At 37.5% G+C, this 25,964-nt stretch overlaps 1 protein-coding gene across 3 annotated transcripts in view; it reads right to left on the reverse strand.

The window, feature by feature from the left end:
- The window catches only part of LOC149827556 (uncharacterized), a 53,965-nt gene that overhangs the window by 19,437 nt on the left and 8,564 nt on the right, over nt 1-25,964 (reverse strand). Inside the window, exons 2-10 of one of the 3 annotated variants that reach the window (XM_090019480.1) lie at nt 24,744-24,809; nt 24,327-24,574; nt 22,281-22,410; nt 22,068-22,170; nt 17,701-17,821; nt 14,027-14,089; nt 13,792-13,830; nt 12,034-12,114; nt 11,841-11,888 (exon numbers count right to left, since the gene is read on the reverse strand). In XM_090019480.1, coding sequence (XP_089875606.1) covers nt 11,841-11,888; nt 12,034-12,114; nt 13,792-13,830; nt 14,027-14,089; nt 17,701-17,821; nt 22,068-22,170; nt 22,281-22,410; nt 24,327-24,509 — 768 coding nt within the window. In that variant the 5' untranslated portion in view covers nt 24,510-24,574; nt 24,744-24,809. Of the gene's footprint in view, nt 1-11,840; nt 11,889-12,033; nt 12,115-13,791; nt 13,831-14,026; nt 14,090-17,700; nt 17,822-22,067; nt 22,171-22,280; nt 22,411-24,326; nt 24,575-24,664; nt 24,704-24,743; nt 24,810-25,964 lie in introns of those variants that run through there. The other 2 variants (XM_090019482.1, XM_090019481.1) reach the window with 2 other exon arrangements.

Genomic DNA, 25,964 nt, shown 5'->3' on the forward strand with positions numbered 1-25,964 from the left:
CGACTCGTTGACCGAGTCCGACTCGACGTTGACCGAGTCCGACTTGGCGTTGACTGAATCTGGGCCGTGTCTACACCCGTGTTGGGACGTGTCGACTCGGGTGCGGCGCCTCCCTAGCCGAGTTCGTGTGACACAGTCTGTCATATGTTACTTCAAAATATCAGTTAGCAGACTTCTTTACAAAGCCTCTCGTTGCTCCCCGATTTCACTTTCTCTTAGGCAAACATTTGCTCATTGTACTGTAAGTTTGAGGGGGAGTGTTAAAATGTAAACTTGTAAACATATATATATATATAATATTTTTTATTTTTCTGTTTTTTTTATTTTGTCATGACATAACTAGTCAAGTCTTAGTTAAGCCTTGACTAGCAATAAAGTTGTTGGACTCTAGTCTAACGACTCTATTTAGAGTCGTTGGACTGAGTCCAACGACGCTATTGAGCCCCTCATTCCCTCCCTCTCTCATACTGTGTATATATAGGGGTACAGCCCTTCTTGTAATGTATGTAAAATGCTTCTTAAGCATTGCTTTCTCCTTGTTCAATAAAAGAATATTTTTATTTCTTTTTGTTTCCTTTTATACCCTTCTTAAGGGTTATGCTTAAATGTCTTGTTAAGACATCATTTCGAATCTCAGTTTGTGTTTGGAAGATCATCATCTCATTTCAGTGTTCTCGTACCTGCATTTTTTGAAATTATCGTGTCGTACCCTTCGTACCCATACCCATGTGACATAGATTGCCAGGAATACTGCATTAGCCCAATAGTCCCTAGGTACACATGTAATGAAATAAGCGGAAGAAACCAAGAATGCTAAAGCATTCACTATGTCCCACACGGACAAATGCAACAAGCACAAGAGAGAAAATCCACTAAGGGATATACAAAGGGCCTTATAAAAAGGCTACACACATGAAAAATAATATCACTATTATTGAAGAGGAGCTCTCAAGAGCAATACAACATACATGGGGGGTTCCCCCTATTTATAAGAAGAGGAGACCAAAGGGGCTCTCAATAGAGTCGTTGGGAGCCCCCAACGGTCACATATGTGACCATTGGGGGCCCCAACGACTCCATTGTGGGGCCCCTTTTCGGTATCCAAAAAATACAAAAATAAAAAATAAAAAGAAAAATAAAAAATAGTGAAATACGAGGAATAAAATAAGTACCCCTATGGGGTACTTTGTGAAATGACCATAATACCCCTGTCGGGTATTATGGTATTATTACATATGTTTTAACACCCCCCCTCAAACTTTACGGGGGAATGACCGAAAGTTTGAAAAGGAGGAACAAGAAGCGAGGAGCAGGCAGGGCTTTGGTGAAGAAATCAGCAAGTTGATATTCTGAAGTGACATATGGCAGTGTTACTGTCCCACAAAGATATTCATCACGTACATAATGACAATCCATTTCAATATGTTTCGTCCTCTCATGGAAAGTGTGGTTGCTGGCAATGTAGATAGCACTTTTGTTGTCGCAACAAAGCTTCGAAGCCCCGGTAATTTCGACTCCCATATCTTGAAGAAGACTTCGAAGCCACACCAGCTCCATTGTAGTGGTTGCCATAGCCCTGTATTCTGCTTCAGTAGAAGACAATGAGACTTTCTGCTGTTTCTTGCACCTCCAAGCAATTAGCGAATCTCCTAGGAATACACAAAAGCCAGTAGTTGAGATTCGATCATTTGGGTTTCCTCCCCAGTCAGCATCAGTATAAGCTAGTAAATCTAAGGAAGAGATTGAGGATAGGAATAGCCCTTTAGTCAAAGTATTTTTAATATATCGAATGATCCGGAGCACAGCACTCATATGCACAGATGTAGGAGCATGCTGAAATTGGCTTGCAGAGTGCACAGCATGAGCAATATCGGGCCTGGTGATAGTCAGATAGGTGAGGGAGCCTATGAGTTGCCTGTAGGGCGTAGGATCGTCCAGCAGAACTCCATCCTCCAGTCGTAGTTTAGCATTGATAACCTCGGGAGTCTCCACCTTTTTATCATCTGAAATCCCAGATTTGGAGCATATGTCTGCAGCAAGCTTCATCTGTGATAGTATATACCCTCGAGGAGAGTATGCAACTTCTATGCCAAGAAAGTACCTGAGAAAACCCAGATCAGACATATCAAAATTATGTTTTAACATATTTTTAACTTTAAGAATACCGCTTTCATCATTGTCAGTGATGATCATATCATCAACATAAAGCAGAAGGATGATGATACTATTACCTGCATTTTTAACAAAAAGAGCAGTGTCAGTATAACATGAGCGAAATCCCAATTGTAACATGATAGCACTAAATCTATCATACCAAGCCTTAGGGGCTTGTTTAAGACCATATAAGGCTTTTAATAACCGAAGGGTTTGACCTTGGTTAACACTGATTCCCGGCGGAGGATCCATATATACTTCTTCATTTAACTGACCATTAAGAAAGGCATTTTTAACATCTAATTGGAATATAGGCCATTTCTTAGATGATGCTACCGCAATTAAAGTTCTAACGCTTGTCATGCGAGCCACGGGAGCAAAAGTCTCCTCATAATCGATGCCATATTCTTGTGAGTATCCCTTAGCAACTAATCTAGCTTTATAGCGCTCTAGGGAACCATCACTTTTTGTTTTGACTTTGTAGACCCATCGACATCCTATAGCTTTCTTATTTGGAGGAAGGTGAACTATTTCCCAAGTTTTAGCTTTATTTAAAGCATCTAGTTCAACTTTCATTGCTTCAACCCAATGAGGTATACTTTTTGCTTGATTATAATGGGAGGGTTCATAGTAAGAATGCAAGGCTATTAGACAAGCTCTATATTTAGGTGAAAGAGTTTCATATGAGACAAACCTATTAGGTGGAATTGATTCTCTAGAAGAACGCCTAAGGGAGGTTTCTTCTAGAGGTTCATTAAGCCGCAAGAATTTTTCTAAAGCACTAATAGGTTGGGCTTCCTCACGCCGAGTGTATACTTGGAGATTGTCACCATTAGTTGGTGATACATCATCATCATGAGAATCATGAGTATTTTCTAAAATTTTCGGATGACTCAAAGAGTCATCATTTGAATCTTCTAAAAGATCATTGATAAACATATAATCAATTTCATTTGATTTTTCCAATATGTCAAATCCATTTTCATCTTCTAAAAAGGTTACATCTTTTGAGACAAATAACTTATTGTTTTTATGATCAAAGCATCTATAGCCTTTTTGATTTTCACCATATCCTAAAAATACACATTCTATTGCTTTAGGTGACAATTTATCTCTTTTATATAAAAGAACAAAGCATTTACACCCAAAAATCCGAAGACGATTGTAGTCGGGTGTCATATTAAAAAGTTTTTCATAAGGAGAGATATTATTCAATTTTGAAGATGGCATCCTATTGATTAAATAGGTGGAGGTTAACACGGCTTCGGCCCAAAAATTTTTAGGAATATTTTTAGAAATGAGTAAGGATCTAGTGGTTTCCAAAATATGCCTATGTTTTCTTTCCGCTAGACCGTTTTGTTGAGGAGTTCTTGGGCAAGATTTTTTATGACAAATGCCATGTTGTTTTAGATATGCTTGAAAGTCATTTGATAAGTATTCTCCACCCGAATCGGATATAAGAATGGATATTTGACTTTGAAATTGATTTTGAATTTTTGCATGGAATTCTTTAAAGAAGTTAAAAACTTCCGATTTAAAGTTAAGAAAATAAATCCATACATATCTAGTATAATCATCAATAAAAGTAACATAATATGAATAACCACCTTTAGATAGAACCGGAGATGGCCCCCAAACATCGGAATGCACCAATTCAAAAGGTCTTGTTGTCACAAAGGATCTAATAGGAAAAGGAGTAGACTTCATTTTGCCAAAAATGCAATCTTTGCAATTGATATCTTTTTCTTTACAAAACTTGTGTCCAAAAGGAAAAAGATACATTTTAGAGTAACTTGGATGTCCAAGCCTTTTATGCCAAGTTTCAATATTTTTGTCTTGGACATAAATACAAAATGAGGTATTTGGAAGCATTAAATTATCCATAAAATAAAGGTCTCCCTTCCTATGGCCTTGCCCAATCCGCTTCCCGGACCGGAGATCCTGCACAAAGCACCCTTGGGATGAGAAAGATATTTCACATCCATGGTCGGCTATTTGAGAAACGGAAAAGAGGTTAAGATTTAATTTTGGAACTATTCTAACTTTTGGAACAAGGAAATTTTGAACATTTTTAGAATCAAGAGTTCCAACACCATTTATTTTGAGAAAAGTTCCATCGGTCGTAGAGACACAAGACATTTTTGAATTGGTGTGCACATTGGTTAATGCATTTTCATGAGGGGTCATGTGAAAAGAAGCTCCGGAATCTAAAATCCAAGAGTACGTACCGGGAGGTGATGATGAGGCAATGGCGGCACCGGAGGTGGAAGAAGTGACCTTTAAGATTTGTTGAAGAGCCAAGGAGATTTGTCCAAGAGTGTCTTTGAGATCCCCGTTCTTGCCGTCATCTTCTTTGGTGGTGGATTCTTCAACGGAAGCCACCTTTGGCTTGAATGCCCCATTTAGCTTTGGGCAAACGGGTTTAATATGTCCCGGCTCATAACAATGGTGACATATAATCATTTTTCTTCCACCACTCCCTTGCTTACCAAAATGAGGTGGTTTGTATGTTTTAACATGATTGCCGGGTTTAGATACGGCAAGAACTTCCTCTATGCTTTTACCCATGCTATGCCTAGTCTCTTCTTGAGTAATCTCGGCAATAGCTTCTTCTAAGGGAGGAAACGTGGATCTATGGAGAAGTGAGGATCTCACTTGTTCAAATTCGGGACGAAGCCCAAATAAAAATTGAAACAATCTATCTTGTTCCATTTGTTTTTGTCTTAGAACCACATCCTCCATAGATACCCATTTAGGCTCTAAAAGAGCCAATTCATCCCACAAAGGATTTAGAGCACTATAGTAATCTTGTATGCTCATGTCGCCTTGTTTTGTGGTTCTTATTTTTTCTTGCAAGAAATAAGCTCTTGCAAGATCCTTTTGGGTAAATATACCCTTCATAAAAAACCAAGCTTCATTTGCCCGGCGGAATTTTGCAATATTTGCACATACCTTAAGTTCGACATTATTCATAAACCATGCAAGGATTTTTGCATGGTTGCTCTCCCAATCTTCCATTTGATGATTATAATCTTCAATGGCCTTGAGACGAGCATCGCCTTCAAGTGCTTTCTCTTGATCTCCTTCCATCTTTGTGAGCTTAAGTTGGGGTTCCGGAACGGTTCCCATTACATAACCCCAAAGCTTCTTGCCTTTGAGATTATTCTCCATTGCGGATGCCCACATCATGTAATTTTTTCCATTGAGTTTGAATGATAGATCGATCTTGACTTCCATTGCTACACAAGGAAGATGTGAGAAAGAAAGGAAGTAGAGAGAGACAAGATTTTACCTTTAGAAGATCTTATGGCTCTGATACCATGTAATGAAATAAGCGGAAGAAACCAAGAATGCTAAAGCATTCACTATGTCCCACACGGACAAATGCAACAAGCACAAGAGAGAAAATCCACTAAGGGATATACAAAGGGCCTTATAAAAAGGCTACACACATGAAAAATAATATCACTATTATTGAAGAGGAGCTCTCAAGAGCAATACAACATACATGGGGGGTTCCCCCTATTTATAAGAAGAGGAGACCAAAGGGGCTCCCAATAGAGTCGTTGGGAGCCCCCAACGGTCACATATGTGACCGTTGGGGGCCCCAACGACTCCATTGTGGGGCCTCTTTTCGGTATCCAAAAAATACAAAAATAAAAAATAAAAAGAAAAATAAAAAATAGTGAAATACGAGAAATAAAATAAGTACCCCTATGGGGTACTTTGTGAAATGACCATAATACCCCTGTCGGGTATTATGGTATTATTACATATGTTTTAACAACACATCCACCAAAGAACAATGCTCAAATAGTCTCCAAATTTCCAAAATGTGTTTGTTTTTCCTCTTTGCTACACCATTTTGCTCGAAAGTGCATGGACATGACTTCTGAAGTTCTATTCCTTTTTCCTGCAGAAAATTTTCATACTACTTACTCTCCACCTAAATCAGTACGAAGCACTTTAAGTTTAATAGAAACTGAGTCTTAATCATCACACAAATTTTCTTAAAGATATCAAAAAGTTCATTTATATTCTTCATGAAGTAAACCCATGTATATCTTGTACTATGTAGTCAAAAGCCCCGACTAGTCGGTCTAGGCGTAAGTAAAATGCCTAGGCTTTGCGATTCCTAGGTGAGTACCTGTACCAATTTTGCCGACTAGGCACCGACTAAGGCGCCTAGTCGGCGACTAAGCTTCCTCCACCTAGACACGAAGGCAATTTAGTCATGTATTATTATATATTATGTTTTTTTTATATATTTGTGCACGTGTTTGTGATTTGTTCTGTAAAATGATGAAAACATGCTTTTATATATATATAGTGTTACTTTGCTTTTGAGATTTTTTTTTGAAACATTGAAAGCATACACAATTAATTTTAATTGATTATGTTTTTTTATATATGTGTGACTTTGTTTCTAATGAATTTTTCTATAAAAGCCTGAAAGCATGTTTAGTATTATGGATTATGTAATATGTTATTTATATATGTATGTGTATTGTACTTCTGTGAAAGGCTGAAAGCATATTTTGTTCGATTATACTAAATATGTGAATAATTGAATATATATATATATATGTGTGTGTGTGTGTGTGTGTGTGTATTTTGGTTATGTATATTAATATATTTTGTGAAAGCATGTGTAATTTTGTACTTGTGTGATGAAAACATCTTATTAGTAAAAGAATTAAACATATTTCTATGTATATTTTGTATACTTTTTTATATTCTAATTGGGGGTACCAACTAGTCTAACCTAGTCCTCGACTAGTCTTTTTAGGGGTCTACTAACTAGGCACCGCCTAGCACTTTTGACTACATAGATCTTGTACAATCGCCTATAACAGTGAAAATATAAAGAATCACCCTTAGACAAAATGGGTAAGGACCCCACACATCTGAATGTAAAAGATCAAAAAGAGACTCAAACTCTCTATCTCTCGCCCCGAATGGCAAAGCACGATCCTTTGCCAACCTACAGCTTTCGCACTCATGTACACGCTTAGACACAACTAACTTTGACCTACCCAAACTCCCTAATGCTACCAAATGTTGCAACCTAGATCTGGAAATATGCCAGAGCCATTAGTGCCACAAAACTGACTCATCCAAAACGGCCGCACTCAGACCAGCTCCATATCTTTTTTGCTCGCGCATGTGTAGCCGATCCAAATAATAGAGATCCCCTTTTTTATGGTTGATCCAAATCCTCTTCTCGGATACTTGATCCTACACAATACAATCAACAAGAAAGAAGGTGACATTACAATTGTATTTAGTAATTTGACCAATAGAACTGAGACTCATGGCTAACGAAGGAACATAATAAACTTGTATGATATTCAACTTGCAACCAGGATAAGAACTTGAAGAAATGCAACAAATTTTGGATACTATCATAGAGGAGCCATCTGTAGTGCAGAAAACACCATTGCAGGGTTGACAATGGGTTAGAACATATTCATTTGCCGTCATGTGACAGGACGCACCTGAACCTATCAACCATCCTGAAGCACAGTCAAAGATACCTGCAAAAGCAATACCGAAGGAAGAAGGGACAGAGGAAGAGGCAGTTGATCACCAAGAGAGGAGTTGCAGTTGAATAATTTGCCACTGCATCTTCTATAAAATCTGAAGTTCACCACCACTCGGCTGTTTTCAGGATTTCTCAACAGAAGAAGCGATAGAATGAACACCAACCTTAGTATGGTCATCCTTAGGCTTAGTGCCCTCACCATTAAAAGACACTACATAAGCTCCACCTCTCGTATTTTTCAAAACTGGACAGGAATTCTTCATATGGCAGAAACTCTTGCAATAGTGGAATTGAATGGAGCTCATGTCACCTTTACCTCTAGCTCTACCACCACATCCTACCACCTGACTACAGAGGAACTGCAATCACTGAATCATTGGAAGGATACGCTCCAAGAGACTTCAGTTAGTCTCTTCAGCAATAAACTCAGCTAACGCATTGGTCACAGAAGGCAAGTGCCCTATGTAGTATGGCACTCCTCACCCTATCAAACTTTGGGCGAAGAGCCATAAGAAACTCAATCAACCTGCTTGTCTATATATGTTGATCAAGTATACTCACAGACCTTTCAACCACTGCACTTCTCGCACTTCATACACTTTTCACAGTTACTATACCGTTTCATGTGTGCAAGTGCATCCCATAGCCTCTAAATTTCTGAGCAGAATTCTTTTATAGACTTGTTCCTTATAGATCTTGCATGAGTTGATATTACTTGGCCCAGTTTTCGTGCTTATACACTTGCTTGAGGTACCCCTAGGCTTCCTTGGCTTCTTGAAATTTGGACAAGCATCCGCAATAAGAAATTTTCTGTGTCGGAAAAGAAATGTTTTTTTGGAGATATACTATTTCACTAATCGAGTCACAAGTGTAACATATTCATACCTAACGATTTTCCACAAAGTGGTGACAATGTATATAACTTTACAAATCTCAGCCCCTTTCAACTTATTGTCAGCCTCTTTCATATATGAATCTATCTGATTCAGAAGGGAAGAACTTGCATCAGTATCTCAGTTTCAATTCAAACATGGGTTTGATTCACACTCCATGTTGTGAGAAATATTTACCATCTACAAAAAACAGAATCTTTGTCCAAAGAAATGCGTTGAGAAAGGCAAATGTATAGAAGCCTTTCAATGAGATGTTATCACAGATATTTCTTGCTCAACTGACCCCAATATCCAAGCCTTAACCCTTGCATTATTTACAATCCAATCCTCAAACAACTTGTCATAATCAGGATTCGTTTGCTTGGGTTTTGCCTTTAAGCCATTCAAGTATCCTCCAAGCCCTTTTCCCGCAATTACAACAGTCATAAAGACTGCCCAATATGAACAATTCATTCCGCCAGTTGTATGCCTTCTCCCTTCTTCAAACCTCACTACAATTTTAATAAACCTGCACGAAAAATCAACAAGCAAAGCACACTTCCAAGAGATAGAATATTATTGTGCTACAACACCCTGCACAATAATATTTAAAGCAAGTGCACACCAACGATAACAACCAAAGAGGCTAGATGCAACCCAAATATAAGCTATCCTCACCGATAGCAGCCACCCAAGATAATTTTGAACACCAACACTCGAGCAAAAGTATCACCAAGAAACAGCCCGAGCGAATACTTCACAAGAAAGACCAATCTCCAATCAACCAAAATGAAAACAAGTAGAGTCCACACAAATCTGATGCAAAGCACAACTCTACACAGCAATATAGGTCACGACAGCCAAAAGAGTAGACTACCGTCCCACATAACCACCTCAATAAATCAATAGAGCTCCTTCAAAATCAGTATGACACCCAAAACACTTCTAACCAGTGTTATTAAAAACGCGCCTCAAGGCGCAAAAAGCGCGCCTCGCCTCAAGGCGAGGACCTTTCTGCCTTGAGGCGCAGGCATAAAGCGTAAAAGGCTCGAGGCGTACGCCTCATACGCCTTGAGGTGTACGCCTCATACGCCTTGAGGTGTACGCCTCATACGCCTTGAGGCGTACGCCTCGAGGAGAAATGTGCCTCAATGTGAGGCGTTCACGCCTCATTTGACCAAAAATGAAATTTTAAAAAATCATGCCCCCCAACCCTAATTAGGGTCGGGGGCCCTAATTTTTCAGTCTCTCATCTCTCTCTCGCCTCTCATCTCTCTCTTGTCTCTCGCAGCACTCGTCTCTCGCAATCCCTCACGTTGCACTCGTCTGTCTCATCTCTCTCGCAGTCCCTCACGCTGCACTCGTCTCTCACTCACAGTCCCTCACTTGTCGCTGACTCATCTCTCTCTCACAGTCCCTCACTCATGTCTCTTTCGTCTCTCACCTCTCGTGATCGAACAAATTTGTTTGGAGAATCACAGAAGGTAGGCTTTTCTTTCTCATGAATTTATCAGAATAGATCAACCTTACATGTTTGTACATTTATATTTATTTTTCATTCTTTTTGGTTTTGTCATCTAATGAAATTTCGATTGCTTGAAAAGATATTTTCATTTTTTTTGAAGTGCATTAGACCGATACCACTACATAGATTGTGGAGGTGCTTAGGAGCTTAGATAGATAGAGAAAACATTACATTACTCAATTAATTGGTGCAGCCTTGTCCCTCTCAACATACAATGTGTAAGTATATGAGTTCATTCCTCATTTTTTTTCTATGACAACCTTATCAGCATCATTTACAGATATGTGCAACAAAATTTAAGATGACAATCTGGAGATTCTAGGGGGAAATTGCAGGACAGGGAAATTAGGATTGTTTACCAACAGAGATATCGGTTAGCAATAAATTATACTAGGATGCTCCTTGAGTTCAGTTTTCCAAGGCAACAAAGATTAAACATGGAGAATATAGAAAGACCATGAACTGTTTGTTAAGAAAAACGCGAGCAAGAAACAATCAAAGGAAACAATGAACCCAAAAAAAAATTGTTCTTGGGGGCTCTGCCCCCCCTGGACCCCCGCCCGCTGAACGCGCAGCGGGACCCGCACCAGGGGGAACCCCCGGCCCCCCTTTCTGTAAGGGCAAAAACTCTGAATCAGGCTCCACAACTCATCATTGTTATCATTCACATTGAATCTTTTCCACCTTTTAGATAATTTTTATAGTTTTTTAAGTTAAATTTTTTTTAGGCTTACGCTTTGCGCCTCGAGGCTTACGCCTCACCTCGGATTTCGGTGGAGCGCCTCGCTACGCCTCAACGCTTTTCACAACACTGCTTCTAACTGATAACATGATAAAAAACGACCAGAATGGAGTGCAACCCAAACATTAAAGTCACCCAATATGATCAGTGTAGACCAAAAACTCAAAACCAGGCACTGTTACTGCCTCTACAGGAAAATCCATAACAAATCAAATACTGCCAAATGAGTGTGACTTTTTATTCACAGATCTACTAAAATCACACTCTACACAACCTCGAAATCAATTGAGTCAAAATCAGATCATCACCTGACGCTGCTGATGTTATGAGCACACAGCCCAAGACTCAGCAACAGCACAGTGACGCCAAGGATGAAGCCTCCAAAGTCTCTCTAACACACCTAATGATCTCCTCTCTTGAGTAGATATGTCTCTGTTACCTTATCAGCTGACCAGAAGAACTAAGAAGCGAGGAAAAGAGAGGAATTCTTGAAGCTTCTTTAACAAGAAAAATAAAGGAGCTACAACATATAGGGGTCGACCCCCATGGATACACTACAAGGCAAATTCTGTTGACCTTCTAACTTCCTAAAAGATTATATGAATACCCCTAATAAATAATATTATGTACACTCGAGTGGGGTAGCACCAAAGACTAGTAAATTAGTAATACACATGATACACCAAATATTACACTATTCAACAATTAAGACACAACTCACACAAGCAAATTGTCTTCCATAATAGAGCATACATCAAAGCAATCAGCAATAAAAAAAAATTATGTAAGTAGATTAAAAAAAACTGCAGATTGTGAAACTAAGGGTAGAACAAAGCTATGTAATGAAAACAGTGGAAGAACATGAGAAGGGTAGACAACCATACTTAGTTAAGACATGGAAGTTGTTAACAAAATGTTACTAATGAAAATAAAAAAACAGCAAACACATTGGTGTATGCATGATCAGAAACTGTTAGCATGACTGTGAGAACAAATCCAGACCTGGCGAAGCTTGTCAAAGGACTGAACATTGTTTTCCCGTCTTTGCATCTATAATGAAGCAATAAATAATTCAATGTCACAAATGAACACCACAGTAATTCTATTGGAGTAGAAAAAAGTTCTAGTAGTAGAGATAGAAACAGAGGAGATTTATACATCAAATCACATTAGAACACGCCCAATCTAAACTTACCCTTCTTGTGTGTAGGCGGTGGACTTTCTCTCTTGGCCTGAATACATTGTATGGATTTGTATCATTGACTGGTGGTGGGGGCTGCATATATGAATAACGAAATTATCAGATCATCAGCTTTTAAAAGGCAATCACATGCAAGTGCATTTGATAATTTGGACTAAACATATGATTCTGTCATACTTAAAACTGTTGACTTAACCCATGACAAAGTACCAACTAACCATAAGCCCAAAATAAAGCATAGTTTAAATTAAACATCACTTGAATATGCAACAATACATGAGCAACTTGGTAACTAAGTTGTCTAAGGCATTGAAACTTCTCTGCTAAAAATGGCTTCTATTGGATTTATCAAAGAGAATTCATCTAATGGCCTACGGTCTAGTGACAGTCTCTTTTCGTTCCATTGAAATTGATTGACTTCTGAACCTGACCTTTCCACTCCTTATCTTGCCCTATCCTCGCAGACCTAAATCAAGAAATTTCAGCTGCAAATTGCCCAAAGAAATTCTCTTTAGTTCATTCTTTTCTCAAATCCTGGAATTCACCTGGCTCAAATCAAATTACGAAAATTTTCATTGAAAATAAAAAATTTCAATTCATTCTGATCCTGTGTCACATGGACATGGATGCAGGAATGGGCACCATGTGGGTACGCTTGGTACAACACAACAGTTCAAAAATGAGGACACAGAGACGTGGTTGGACACACACATACAGATGTGTGTATGTATATATGTATATGCAAGTGTGTGATGTAACACACACACACACACACTTCTTAACCTAAAGCAATAAAACATGAATATCATCTCAAATGCAGGGTCTTGAACAAAAATTCTAGATCAATATAATTAAAAACCTCATAATAAAATTAACAGGAAATTGAAATGTAATGTAATAGAATGCAAGCAAATACAAAATAAGTAATCAAGATCATAAAAGGAAATAGATAAAGTTAATGATACAATGTTAACTGTATCTGACACTTATTTGACTGTGTCCATGAAGTGTCCTGATGCTTCCGAGTGTCGTGCCGTGTTGACACGGATATGCATGCTAAGTATCCATGTCACAGTTTTGATCACATTCCAAAAATCAAACACAATAAATTCTATAAGATTGTAAAATTTGTATTAAAATTTATTACTTCCCAAAAGTTTTCTATATGTGAGACTGTAAAAGCCACTAGAAAAGAGATACAAAATAAGGAAAATTAAAAGAATTAGTTGTGTTGTTTTGTTGAATATTAACAACCTGTTGCAGTGGCTGTATGTAATTCTTTCCAAATGAGAGAGCAGGGATTCAGTCTCCTACCTCTTCTTAAGAATAATGGTCCATGAACAAAGGCCTCGCTTGCATACATTTTGTTACAAATTGATGAGAAATAAAAATGCACCAAAATTTAACTATTGATCAGATACAACTAAAATAGAATCCATCGTATGGTCTGAAGGCCAGATTTAACTCCTACAAAGAATTATTAACCTAGTCAACACAATTAGAAAAAATTATCCAATACCTAGAAACAGATAACTTTATGTGTAACATGTAAGAATCTGGAAAAGGATGAAATATTATATAGTAAATAGAAAAAGATCAAACAAATACACATAAAACAAATAAAATGAGATATTCAAGTATTAAAATGTACTCCGTGCATGTGAAAATAGATGGCAGAAACACTTTCAACAAGGAACAAGTTCAATATGACAGAATTTTAAATTTCATTCTTTATAATTCCTGTAAAATTACCTGTAACTTTCGAAGAATAGGCTTTTGCCACCTTTCACGCTGACAATGAGATAATAAAGCATGCATTAGCTCTGAGGACCATGAACTGATGCTCATAAGTATTAGAGAGCACCTCGTGTGATAAGTAATTTGACAAAACGATGACCAAGAAAGTAGATTCGTAAGCCATTCAAGGTAGATATTCCTATATACTGATCATAACAAAAGATCAGCATTTCAAAGGTTTAATATGAACCTTTGCTTTCCAGTAATTATATACAGACTGAAAAACAGCATATCTCATATTCTGGGACAAAGCCTGCAGATGTAAAACAAAAAACATAAAATCAGAGAGAATTCAAAGTAAAAGACCCGAATATATATATATAATATATATATATATATATATCAGGGCAGAATTGTTGTAAAGACAATTAGAAATCTAAATACAACAGCCACTGTTAAGAACAGTGAAATCAACTATGAAAGTTTGTGCCTAGGATATGAAAATTTCAATGTTCAAAAGAGCAAGTACAGAAGTAAGAAAGCCCAACAATGTGTCGAACAAATATAAAAAAAATTCAAAGGAGGGTTAACCGTTAACCGTTAACCTACTAATTTCAGGAGCCTCGCAATAGTAATCAAGTTTTCAAATTTCAACTATATACATGAAAATAGCTACATTCAACAGAAAAATAAAAAACGACCTTTCAGCCTCAAAAATATAACTGTAGAAACCTGTGCTTTGCCATGCAGAAGGTAGCTAAAGACCTAGAGACAGCTTTTGTAAATTGAAATCATGTCCACTAAAATGAATAAGCACTTAGCAGTGCAGACAACTAAAAAATGTCCTTTTATAATATACTGGATAAGAAGATACAGAGCACTTCTAACAATGGATATTTTAGCACCATATCATCATACTGAAACCATGAGAGAAAATGTGTATTGACAAAACAGAATGCAATGTAATGACAGGGTTAGCCAACATTGAATTAAGGCTTAAACATCCTCTCAGATCCTTCTTAACAAATACAGAAGTCACTGGAGTAACATGTTGCAATATAATGGTTAAAAACTACATCATAAAAGCCATTTCTTGCGATTTTTTCAAGTGCTACTCTTATAGATGGGCACCTAGGAAATAAATTTGCAGTCTAGGGTTATCAAGTTTTTGTTTGCCCTTGAATAATGGAAACATCATCATATTGTTTCTCTCATTTCTTCTTTATTGTCTTCTTCCTCCGTATCTCATCCTTTTTTATCTCTTCTCCTTCACTTTTACGGTTTTACCAGGCCCCTGTGCCCATATCATACTGTGTTCAGGGTACTGATACTGGGTACTTCTAGGTACAGGCCAACTGGGTTCTAGATCTGAACCAACACATTTTACCCATTTTATGGCCTGGTCAACTTGCGGTTAATGTGTGGGATGAAAGATGCCTAATGTCATTATTCATTATTAATTATTAGTTAGCTATATATCTTTGACAAGTTTTAGTTTTTTAGATCATAATTAACAGTCTATAACTCTATATGTAAAGATTGTAAGATATAGCATAATTGTGAGGTTCTGTATGTGCATTTATGTGTGTATTGCCATTAGGGGTGTCAATGGGTCGGGTTTGACCCAGACCTGACCCGTACCAAACCATATAGGGTCAGGGTTTGGTGATAAGAAAAAAGGTACGATTACAATCCAGGTCAGACCCAAAGGATCCAATTAATATATGGAGCCAGGTATGAAATTTCATACCAGACCCGGCCCGACCCGAGTTCTGACTAAGATCTGCAATTTTCCAATGTAAAAAGGATAAAAAATATTATTTCACCGGGTCTGGTTCATGTAATCCTTATAGGATTCGGGTATGGTTTCTCTTATGGTGGGTCCGATTGGACTCGGTTCCGGACCCAGTACCAGTATCTCAAATAAGGTCTGGATCTGGTTTCACCTGGGTCCGAACCAAACCCGACCATTGGACACCCCTAATTGCCATACCCTCATGCCCATCTTTTTAAAATATTTTCATCTTGTACCCTTAGCAATCACATCATAACCAGTCCCCAAACCCAACATAGGTTATATTTATACCCCTCTACCATTAAAGTGTAAGAATATGGATTACAATTGAACAGAGTCCGAACTGCAAAGCCTTAAGGGTTGTTTGTTTCACCCAATTTACACAGGAAAATGGGGGTTTACATATGAAACCCTCCATTTTCATATGCAGATGAAACAAACATGACAACTCCATTTTTCTGTAAGGCCCACAGTCACCATGGGTTTCTTTTCACATTGACCATGCTTTTATTATGTAAATCCATACAGACCACCCCCAGTGAATGGATTTACGTATGCATTTTTTCACATATGGGATTGCCTCCCCAACATGGGATGCCTTTCCATGGAGTCTTTTCTTATTGGTGGGAATGAAACAAACAACCCCTTAGTGTACTGATGGACATTAGCAAAGACTACAACAAACAGTCCTAGGATAAAGTCATTCAAAGTAACGGCAATTGCTATAGGGAGAAAGTGGCTCTAGGGATCATTTGAGCCATCTCATATATTCCAGTGGTGTTGGTGAATTATTTTTAAGTTCTTACCATTTTGATTCCTTCCATTGGAGAGATAAATCCTCGTGCCATAAGAACAAAGTGCATTGAGAAGGAAAGGTGTATCTAACGGTATGTAAAGTGCAGGTCAATTCTTTGCCCACACATCTGAACTTACAGGAAGCAAGTGCTGGAATGGTTTGAGTCTTTGAGAAGGTTTGAACTAAGGAAAGAGTCTGTGGTGGAATATGTGATGTTCTTCCTACTTTGGTTGGTGTTTTCCTCTCCTAGTTGGAAGAGGGTGGGTGAAGTTAAAAGCCCCATTATAAGTGATTTCACATGGTGTTATCACTAGAAGCAAACCCTAGCCATCAATGATACTTCAAGGGTCATTAACAAACTGCTGAGAAAAGACATACTTCTTGGCAATGGACAAAGCATTTCGCTGAATCAGAAAGGTTGGGCAAAATTATTCAATGGAAGCTTCAAACCCCATATGCAATTTGAACTTGTTCATCAGATTGAGACCCAAGTCATTAGATCTCCCTGCTTTATAAATGGTTGCAAGAAAAGTAGAAAGGGATGATAGGCCCATCGTTTTACTTTCACTAAGGCCGAGCCAAGTTAGCGGAAAGACCCTGCCAGGCTCCTCGACACAAACTGCACATGAGAATTTCCTTTCATTTGGCTTGAATCATTCTCAGACACCCAGAGGGAATCATTTCCTTGCTTGTTGGGCTAATTCACGCACAACCAAGCACGAGGCCATGACTATGATCCTATGCTCACTTTTGCGCTGCTCTAAGAGTTACATACTGGAAAATTAAAGACTCTAAACCTAAGATTTGAGAAAAGAATCGTTCATTTGACCCACAAATGGAGTGGAATCTAGCAAGCCCTTACATGTTCTTCCCTTGCCCTTGAACGATAGAAGAACTACTTCTCTTCTCTTAGATAGTGATATTTTTGTGATGAAGTGAGCAACTCTGTAATCTTTTGGAGGACACATAAAGCACCTGATGGACATTTTATGAACAGTTCATGCCTTACTATTGCATTAGAAGAATGGGTTCGCTAAATTACCTGGTTGGATAATGTCAACCTGGACTTCATTATATTCCACATAAAATGCATTTAAGATTCTCATGATGCATTGTGGGGACAGATTTTTCTTTTTCCTTTTGATCGGTATTATGGGAAAGCATTATCAAGAACCATATTCTAAACTTTACTTAATAACAGATGGCTCTCTTTTGGGATTCAAAAGGTCAAAAAAAGGCAGATAAATACATCAAAAGAATTGTGCCTTGAGAAAAGATCTTTTTGGTTTCCTATCTCTTGCACTATATAAGCAAATGACACCAGAAGATCTACCTCAGTTGCAGCATCAAGATGGAGGACAACCGGAACAGGAGAACCAAGTGAAATTATGATTCCTCCCCTCTCCCTGGCCTTATGGTCCAAAACTTCCAACCGAAACAAGAGACTTTCAAACCTACATGGAGGAAAATGAACAAATAATAATGACACAAGAACATAGACAAACTAAACAAGGAAGGCAACGGAAACTGTTCCAGCTATATCAAATAAAAGTGATTAACAGAATATCATTCCAGGTACTTTAATATTTCATAAAGCATGAAAGTATTAACCATGTCAGGCAATTAAATACGTGAATCCCAAATAATATTGATAAAAAAGACGGATATCAAAATGGACTACAAGCTAAAAACAATGAAGAGTTAAAATCATTTCATAAAACATGAGGAGTCAATCAGTCACAAAAGGAAAAAAAAACTCATGACAAACAAAAGAACCAATACACTTATTTCAGTTTCTTGCCAAATTTCAAAGAAATTAAAGTAATCATGCCTTGCCTTTAGTAGTTGATTGGCTTTTTCCCCTCTTTATTGAACAAAAAATAAAATATTATTCAACAAAAAAAAAGATTGCCCCTCTAGTAGACAAACAAAAAACAATACAAGCAGGTAAGATTAGAGAGAGAGAGAGAGAAAGACCTAAGCTATCAAATATCTGTGAGTTCCCTCATTTCAAATTCTCTATTATGAAGTAGACCATCTATAAACTTGCCTAGTTTTACAATTTTACATCTTCAGCCATCCTAACTAACGACCATATACACCATTTCCACTGGAAACCAAAATCAACTCATCCTTCTTGATGCTTTATATTCCAACCACCTACTACCTCAGACACTAAGCACAGCCTCCTGCCGTCAGTATGACCAGATATTATGTTCAAAGTCTCTGTTTATGCATTCCCATCATAAGGATACCTAATTACCCTTGAGTCCTATGCCTCGCTTTGACAGGCACATGGAAACCTACACACTGTCTGTAAGGACACATTGAGAAGCAATAGCAGTTTCAAAGAAATAGAAATTGAGAATGTATCCAACATTGGTCAGTTTGATTATCTAAGCAGGAGATAAAAAGATACAGCCCTTGACAGTGCGAAGAATTCAAAGGAAACAATAAAAGAAATATATGGAAAAGGGCTTTTAGCCTCACATAAATTTACTTTACATGCTTTAAGGGAATCCCCTAAACCTTATCAATCAAAGGTACTGTTTCAAGCAGTGTTGTAAGTAATGTACCATATCATACGGTACAATACGTATCATTACTTTGGGCCAAATCGATACGATACACACCCATAATGAGATATGAGTGTGTATTGTACTTGTACCCTGTATCGTACGATACACCCCAATACAGGGTATATCTTACGATACACAATTAGTGCATTTTATGTTGCACTCAATTTGCTTTTTCTTTCTTTTTTTGAAATATATAAGAAGACTCCTTAAGGTGAGTTTGTGTTCACTCCTAAAGAACTTGAGAGTGATTTAGAACTTGATTTCTTGCAAGAAGAATAAGAAGTCTTCATTTTTGTTTGAACTTAAAATAATTTGGTTATGTAATATTTTTAAGTATTGAACACTTGGGAATTTTGTTTTTGTTGATGTAAACATGCACTATTATGGATCTTATGACTTGTTAGCTTAGTGTTGTTTATCATTTCACAATTTACATTTTTCTTATGAGATATGCATGCCATTCATAGCAGCTCATGGAGACATAAAAGCTTCATATGTGATATTATGGTTATATTTTGTGCAATTCATCATTATTTCATGTGATATGATTTTTTTAGAATTTTTGTTATTTTTTCTGATTTTTCTTGATTTTTTGAATTTTATTTAAAATTTATGATACGATAGGTTGTTACTTTGAGCCCGACCAATACGGGTAACAATACGAAACTTACAACCTTGGTTTCAAGGTTATCAGGCTACTCAAAGAATTAGTTGCTTACCTATTTATATTGATTCATTTTCATAATCTCTGGACCCCGAGTTTCATTCCTGCAATCAACTATATAGCCATAGGTTATTTGGTTAGCTGATTAATGCATGAACATGCACGCTAAAATTTCCAAGAGATTCGTGGTCATTTAATTTTCTACTGTATTCATTTTACCTCATAACCTTTTTTGCACGGAATATACAGCTCATAACAGTTGAATTAAGCATAAACTTCATATTATGTGGTCAATGTTAATGAAGGCACATACATCAACTATTTATAGTAGGATATTTCATTTTTATTTATTTTATACACAAATTCTTATTCAGCTTCTTAGATTCATATTTTTTCTCTTTTTGTAGAAAATTTTTCATTTGTTCTTTGAGGAATATAAAATATATTTAGTAAACCGCATTCAGTTCAATGCTTTAGTTTAATAAGGGACAGTCATGCCCCAATGCTTGGAGAAAAAACTCTATTGTTCTACCCAGAGTTACCGGAAGCGCCTATGTAGTAGGGGAAGCGCGCTTCCCCGATACGCGTTTCGGAAGCGCGAAACATCACGCTTCCGAAACGCGTGGGGAAGCGTCCCTTTTTTTGGGGAAGCACGCTTCTCTTTTATGGGAAGCGTGTTTCCCTTTTATGGGAAGTGTGCTTCCCTTTTATGGGAAACGTGCTTCCTATTTATGGAAAGCGCGCTTCCCATTTATGGAAAGCACGCTTCCCCCACACTTCCCTCTTTTTTTCTTTTTAATTTTTTTAGATTTTTTTCTTCTTTTTTCGCTTCCTAGGTCGCTTCTGAGATGGTTCATGATTCGCTTCTAAGTCATCCCACGCTTCACGCTTCTTAAAATTTTGAAAGTGCTTCGCTTCCCGCTCCCGCTTCCCGTATCGCTTCCGGCTCCCGCTTCCTCGACTGGCAACCATGGTTCTACCCAACAAGAGTCAAAAGGATTACCAACACCTCTGATGATTTATTCGCCTCCATAAAATGCCAATGCATTCGAATGGGCAGTTCTAAAGGCAGCTCCCTTTTATTTTGAGAAATGGCAGCTGTGAGCACATTTACTTATCAATATCTTCTCTAGCCTTTCTTGAGAGAACACATTTTTATGGAAAAATAAAACATCTTGTAGTGGCACCTCGTAATGATTCTCAAAGGACCCTGCCCCTCTGGTTCTTCAAGGAACCCTTGATGCATTATGTTAGGTATCAAGGAAAATCAATTATGGCTTCAAGGTGTACTAATTTACTGATGAAGAAATGGAAATATTACCTTGTCAATTTCTGGCAATGTCATTTTCACTTATGGTCTCAACCGGGTGGGATCCATATAAATGAATTATCCAATCATTCTTTCTATAGGGATAGGACAGCTAATCCAGGTTGATCTGTGTCATCGTCTTGAGTTATGATGCAGCCCAAACCAGGTTTACGCCTGGCATGCCAAAAGCCCCGGCAGGTTTGACCATCCCACAGCTCTATGATGAGCCATCGGCCAGACAAACTCAAACCCATTCTGGCCAAGCCCATTGCCGATCCTTACGTTTAATGTCATGAGAAGGTTGGAAAGAGTTAGGAAACGAACATACATGTGGAACAAAGAAGGCACATAGTTGAGTTATAGAAAAGCCCAAAATCACCAACACGGAATAGAAGACCTTGCTGGGTATCATTGGTTCCTAAGGAGACATGTTTATTTGATTATACATATATTATCAAGCAGATTAATATGCCAATCAATTTGTGAAGCTGCCAATCAATTTGAATCAACATTTTCAGATTTTCCTTTCATCATTAGCACAAGAGCATAATTTTATGCGAACTCAGGACACAATACCTTGAACAACAGTCGACAAAAAGATTTGCAATCCACTCAATGAACATATGTTTGTAGAACCCAAGTGCCTTAAAAAGGTCTCATTCTAGTGTCTTATTACAACCTACCTTTTTTTTTAGAAAAATCTCCAACCTAAGTGTTATTAGTCTTATTTTTACATGCCCACATTTCAAGAGCTAATGCTTACACCTTGCCTCGGCAAATACACCTCCTATCTGACTTGTTTTTTAAAAACCTTGAGAAAAGCAAGGAATTGGTTCGAGACAGAAACAACAGGTGGAATCATAGCACATTGATCCTTTATTTATCAAGTGAAATAGTGGCCAAGTGACATCTTGAAGCCTTTTTCTCTATTTTTTCACAAATAAAAGAAATGGCAATTCAGAAAAAACAACACGCATCTCTTATGATACAGTAGGGGTACATTAACATCTTAAGAAAGCTAAGACATTTAAAAAATGCCCACTCAAGCTCCATACCAAATTTATTCAGTAATTCAAAAGGTGTAGAACCACCAATAAGAAGAAAATGTGAAGTGTTCCAAAATAAAAGTTTGAATCTGCAAAGATTACTTTTCAGGAGTGAGAATCTTCCTCTCGTTGTTAAACTCTTGAAGCCAGTCTTCATCCTCGTTGTCAAGATCATACTCAACAAAATCCCCAACTTCAGCCCTAGCTGAAAATCAAAAGGAATGCCTATATTAAGCAATATAATTTTAAAACAGAATTATCAAAAAGAGATAATGACCTCCAGGAAGCAAATGAAAGTAGTGAGATAGTTTTTACCTCCCCTTCCACGTACATATGAAGTTGGATGCGTAAAAGAGCATGAATAATCTCTTTCATATGTGTCAACAACAACAAACTGTGGGGTGGGTATTTCAGAGATTATCTTCCTGGTTTGGATTTGATGAACCTAAAATATTACAGATTTAATCTAGAAGTTAGTAACCAATTCAGCAACATAAATTCCTTCTGGTAGTACATGTAAAAGAAAGGATTGAGAATGCATGCAATCTGGATTTATTTACATTATTGCGCATCTGGAATCATTTAAAGCAAAAGCAGGCATCATTACTCAAGAGGCTGAAACACTATGATATTCAAATGGTATCAAATATCAACCAATGTTGCCTGTATTGTACGATACGTTACGATATGTATCATTGCTTTTTAGAAAAATGATAGATACAAGTGTGTATTGTATCCGTATTGTACGAAAATGTGTCGGCGGACTTTAAAAAGGGCTGAAAAGTAATTTTGCATTTTTGGGTTTTAAAAAACTCTTGAGAGCCAACTCCCTCATTTGTGTAGAAGTCATTAGAGAGGTATTCACGCACCCTAGGAGCTGTAGAGCGATTTGGAGACCAGTCCATGCCCAAGAGAGAGGGTTTTTGTGATTTCATCAATTAAGAGTGTGCATTTTCCACTATTTTTCCACTCAAGAAAGTGGGTTAAGGTAAAAAAAACTATTAATATTTTGCATTGTTCTTGTGAGATAGTTGATGATTGATGATGTTGTATGTAGCTCATAGAAACAAAATGCTTCATATGTGATTTTATAGTTGCATTTTGTGCATTTCATCAATCATAGTCATGTTTTTCTAAACAATGTTTTCCTTGCTCCTTATCTCACAAAAAACGTGTTTCTATGTTACAAATGTTTAGAGATTACTATACGTGCCATATCATCTTTGTCTTTGCCTTTGATTTTCTTTAGTAAAATCAAAACTATATTTTCCTTGCAACTTATTCACCTCAGATATATGGAGTGTTGTACTTGTTAATTCCATGTTTGGCTTCAAATATTATGTTATTTCATGGATGACTTCATTAGACATACTATCATCCCCATAATAATTTTAAAAGTACCACAGTGATTCCATATATTAACACCGTTTACAAGAGGTATTTAAGTAATTACAGAAAGAGCCATATAAATGCTTATTAACTGCACTTTGGAAATGAATGGCATCCATGTGTTTACAGTGTTCAAATTTACCAAATGTGCCTGTGATAATGACTGTTAATATCCAACCATGGAACCTAAAAATTTCTTTCAGAGACAAAAATATGTAAGTCCAGGGACACTAACCTCCCCCCCCCCCCCCCCACACACACACACACAACACACAGATTAGGCCAGAATGTAAATTCTAGACCCACACCTAAAACTCCATCTTTGAGCAAGCTTCCAGCCTCAAGGAGACAGGCACCTGATAGGGATGATCTGTATCTATCAACCATCAAGTTTCTATTCTGGTCGAAATAAGAAAGAAATCTGAAATACGGTTGCTTAAATAAATTAACTGACATATATGTCCATAATTGTTGGGCATCAGAAATGACACCTGCCAAGAATAGTTTGAGCCAGAATTTGGCAAGGCAGTGGGTATAAAATATCCCACATCTAATGCAGGTCCATTCAACACCTAAAGCATCTTGAAGAGGGCTGTTTCAAAGAAACTATAGGAGGATGGGACAAGGAAAGGAGGTGCTGCAAGGTGAAATCTCAAACCCTTATGTAAATGATAATCTTGACAAAACTTGCACACTACATAATGCTTTTCAAAAGCAATCATTGTTAGTTGGATGAAAAATTGATGCCACTGGCCCTAACAAAAGCAACAAAAAAGAAAACCATACAGCTGCAGTAATATAGATACAACAGCTCAGCATACAAGCAATGTATTGCAATAAACAATTATCTGAATTGCTCTTGAAAAAAAAATGTATAAAACACTATGCAGAAATTTCATCCTGCCATAAGAGAAGTTCTAAGAATTAATCCAATACAATAGGAGAAGAAGAAAAAAGAAAGAAATTAATTACCTCGTTCTCAGCCTCTGAAGCAAGACGTGGTATCTGTGAATTGCGAGTAGTTGCAGTTGTACCAGTATTATTGTTAGTAGCAGAAGTAGAAGCCTCATCATCTTCAAAGTCCCTGACAGATCTTATAATGGGAAGCCTCCTATTAAAGTCAAGTGGACGAGGCCTGATTTGCAGCCTAGTCATGTCCACTCATCTCCCAAATGAACCAAACCTTTTACTATGGTCATGACAATACCATCGAAGGAACACTGAAATTCAACAAAGAAAACCAGTTAACTAAAATAACAGCTCAAAGAAAATAATAATATGGTAGAAGATGCAGAGCAAAGTGAGCCAACCAACAAAACATAAATACAAGCAAATTCTGAATGTGGAATGCCTGCAATAGTTATGCACTTAGTTTGTTGGACAATTTACTCTTAGAACTAATCAAATATATATGTAATTGGGTGGCCATCTTGGATATCGACCAACAATACTCCCCTGAAAAGCAAAAAAAAAAAATAGTTTAGTTGATGATAGCCAAAAATCAACTAAGGAGTACACACCCTACAGCAATTGGGCACAAAGAACACATTGTAATCCGCACGCTTGATTGAAAAGGTGAATTTTTCACTACTAACTCAGTTTTGCTTATGAGCAAGCAGGGTAGAATTGGGAGTTAGACATCCAATGCGAGAGTTGAGAAGTGGCATGAAACTCATACTAAAAGAGCATAAAAAAGAATATATTCACAAGAACTTTTCCTTCGCTCGACCAAAAAAGGAACAAGTTATTGCAATGATAACACAAAATGTAGAGGCACCCTAATTGACTGGTCCTCCAGTAAGAGAGTTGAGTAGACACATGGAACCCGTTCTTGAAGATCAGCAGAGAGAGTATATTCACAAGACTTTGCTCAACCAAAAAAGCACCAACTTATTGCAATAACCTTAACATGCACAAAAAGTCGAAGTGCCCTAACTGACCCGCCCCCCCTTTAGACTCTAATATTCAAAAGAATAGAGCTTTCTAATTGACCTAACACACTTGGAACCACTCAAACACAAGGAAGAAAAAAGGAGGAAGGGAATATGCTTTGTTGTGGAAATGCCTAGATTGGACAAGGAAGCAAAGGAGGTTTGTTGGGATATGGTTCCTCGCATATTACAAAAAAGAATATATTCACAAGAAGATCCCTTCACTTTCTTTCAAATTCAAGCGGACATGTGTCTCCAAAATCCGTCAAAAACATCAAAGTTTGACGGGTGTGAATACATATCCCCAGTGATCAATCTCAACCTAGAATGATGAGTGGTAAAATAAAGTTAGGTATGTGAAGGCGCAGAGAATGGTGATGGCCAAATTAGAGCATTTAGGGATCCAATCATCGGACCAAGCTAGAGCAAAAACTATGTCAGAAATCGTCAAGTCAATCTGTAGGGGGCAAGGAGGAGCCTTCCTGCTAGGGCATTGAAGGAGGGTTTGAATGTTGAAGAGAAGAAGGCAAGCTCCCAAGGTTGCCTCACAGTCTTATGTAGTGGAGCTTGTTGCTACCACCATTACATCCCTGACTCTCTCTCTCTACTGATCTAGAGAGTACATTATGTGTATCCATACGAATTTTTCCAGTAGACATAGGCTTCCAAGTTCAATGCA

Source organism: Nuphar pumila, chromosome 10 (assembly GCF_984573655.1).
Source record: "Nuphar pumila chromosome 10, dmNupPumi1.hap1.1, whole genome shotgun sequence".
Taxonomy (NCBI): domain Eukaryota; kingdom Viridiplantae; phylum Streptophyta; class Magnoliopsida; order Nymphaeales; family Nymphaeaceae; genus Nuphar; species Nuphar pumila.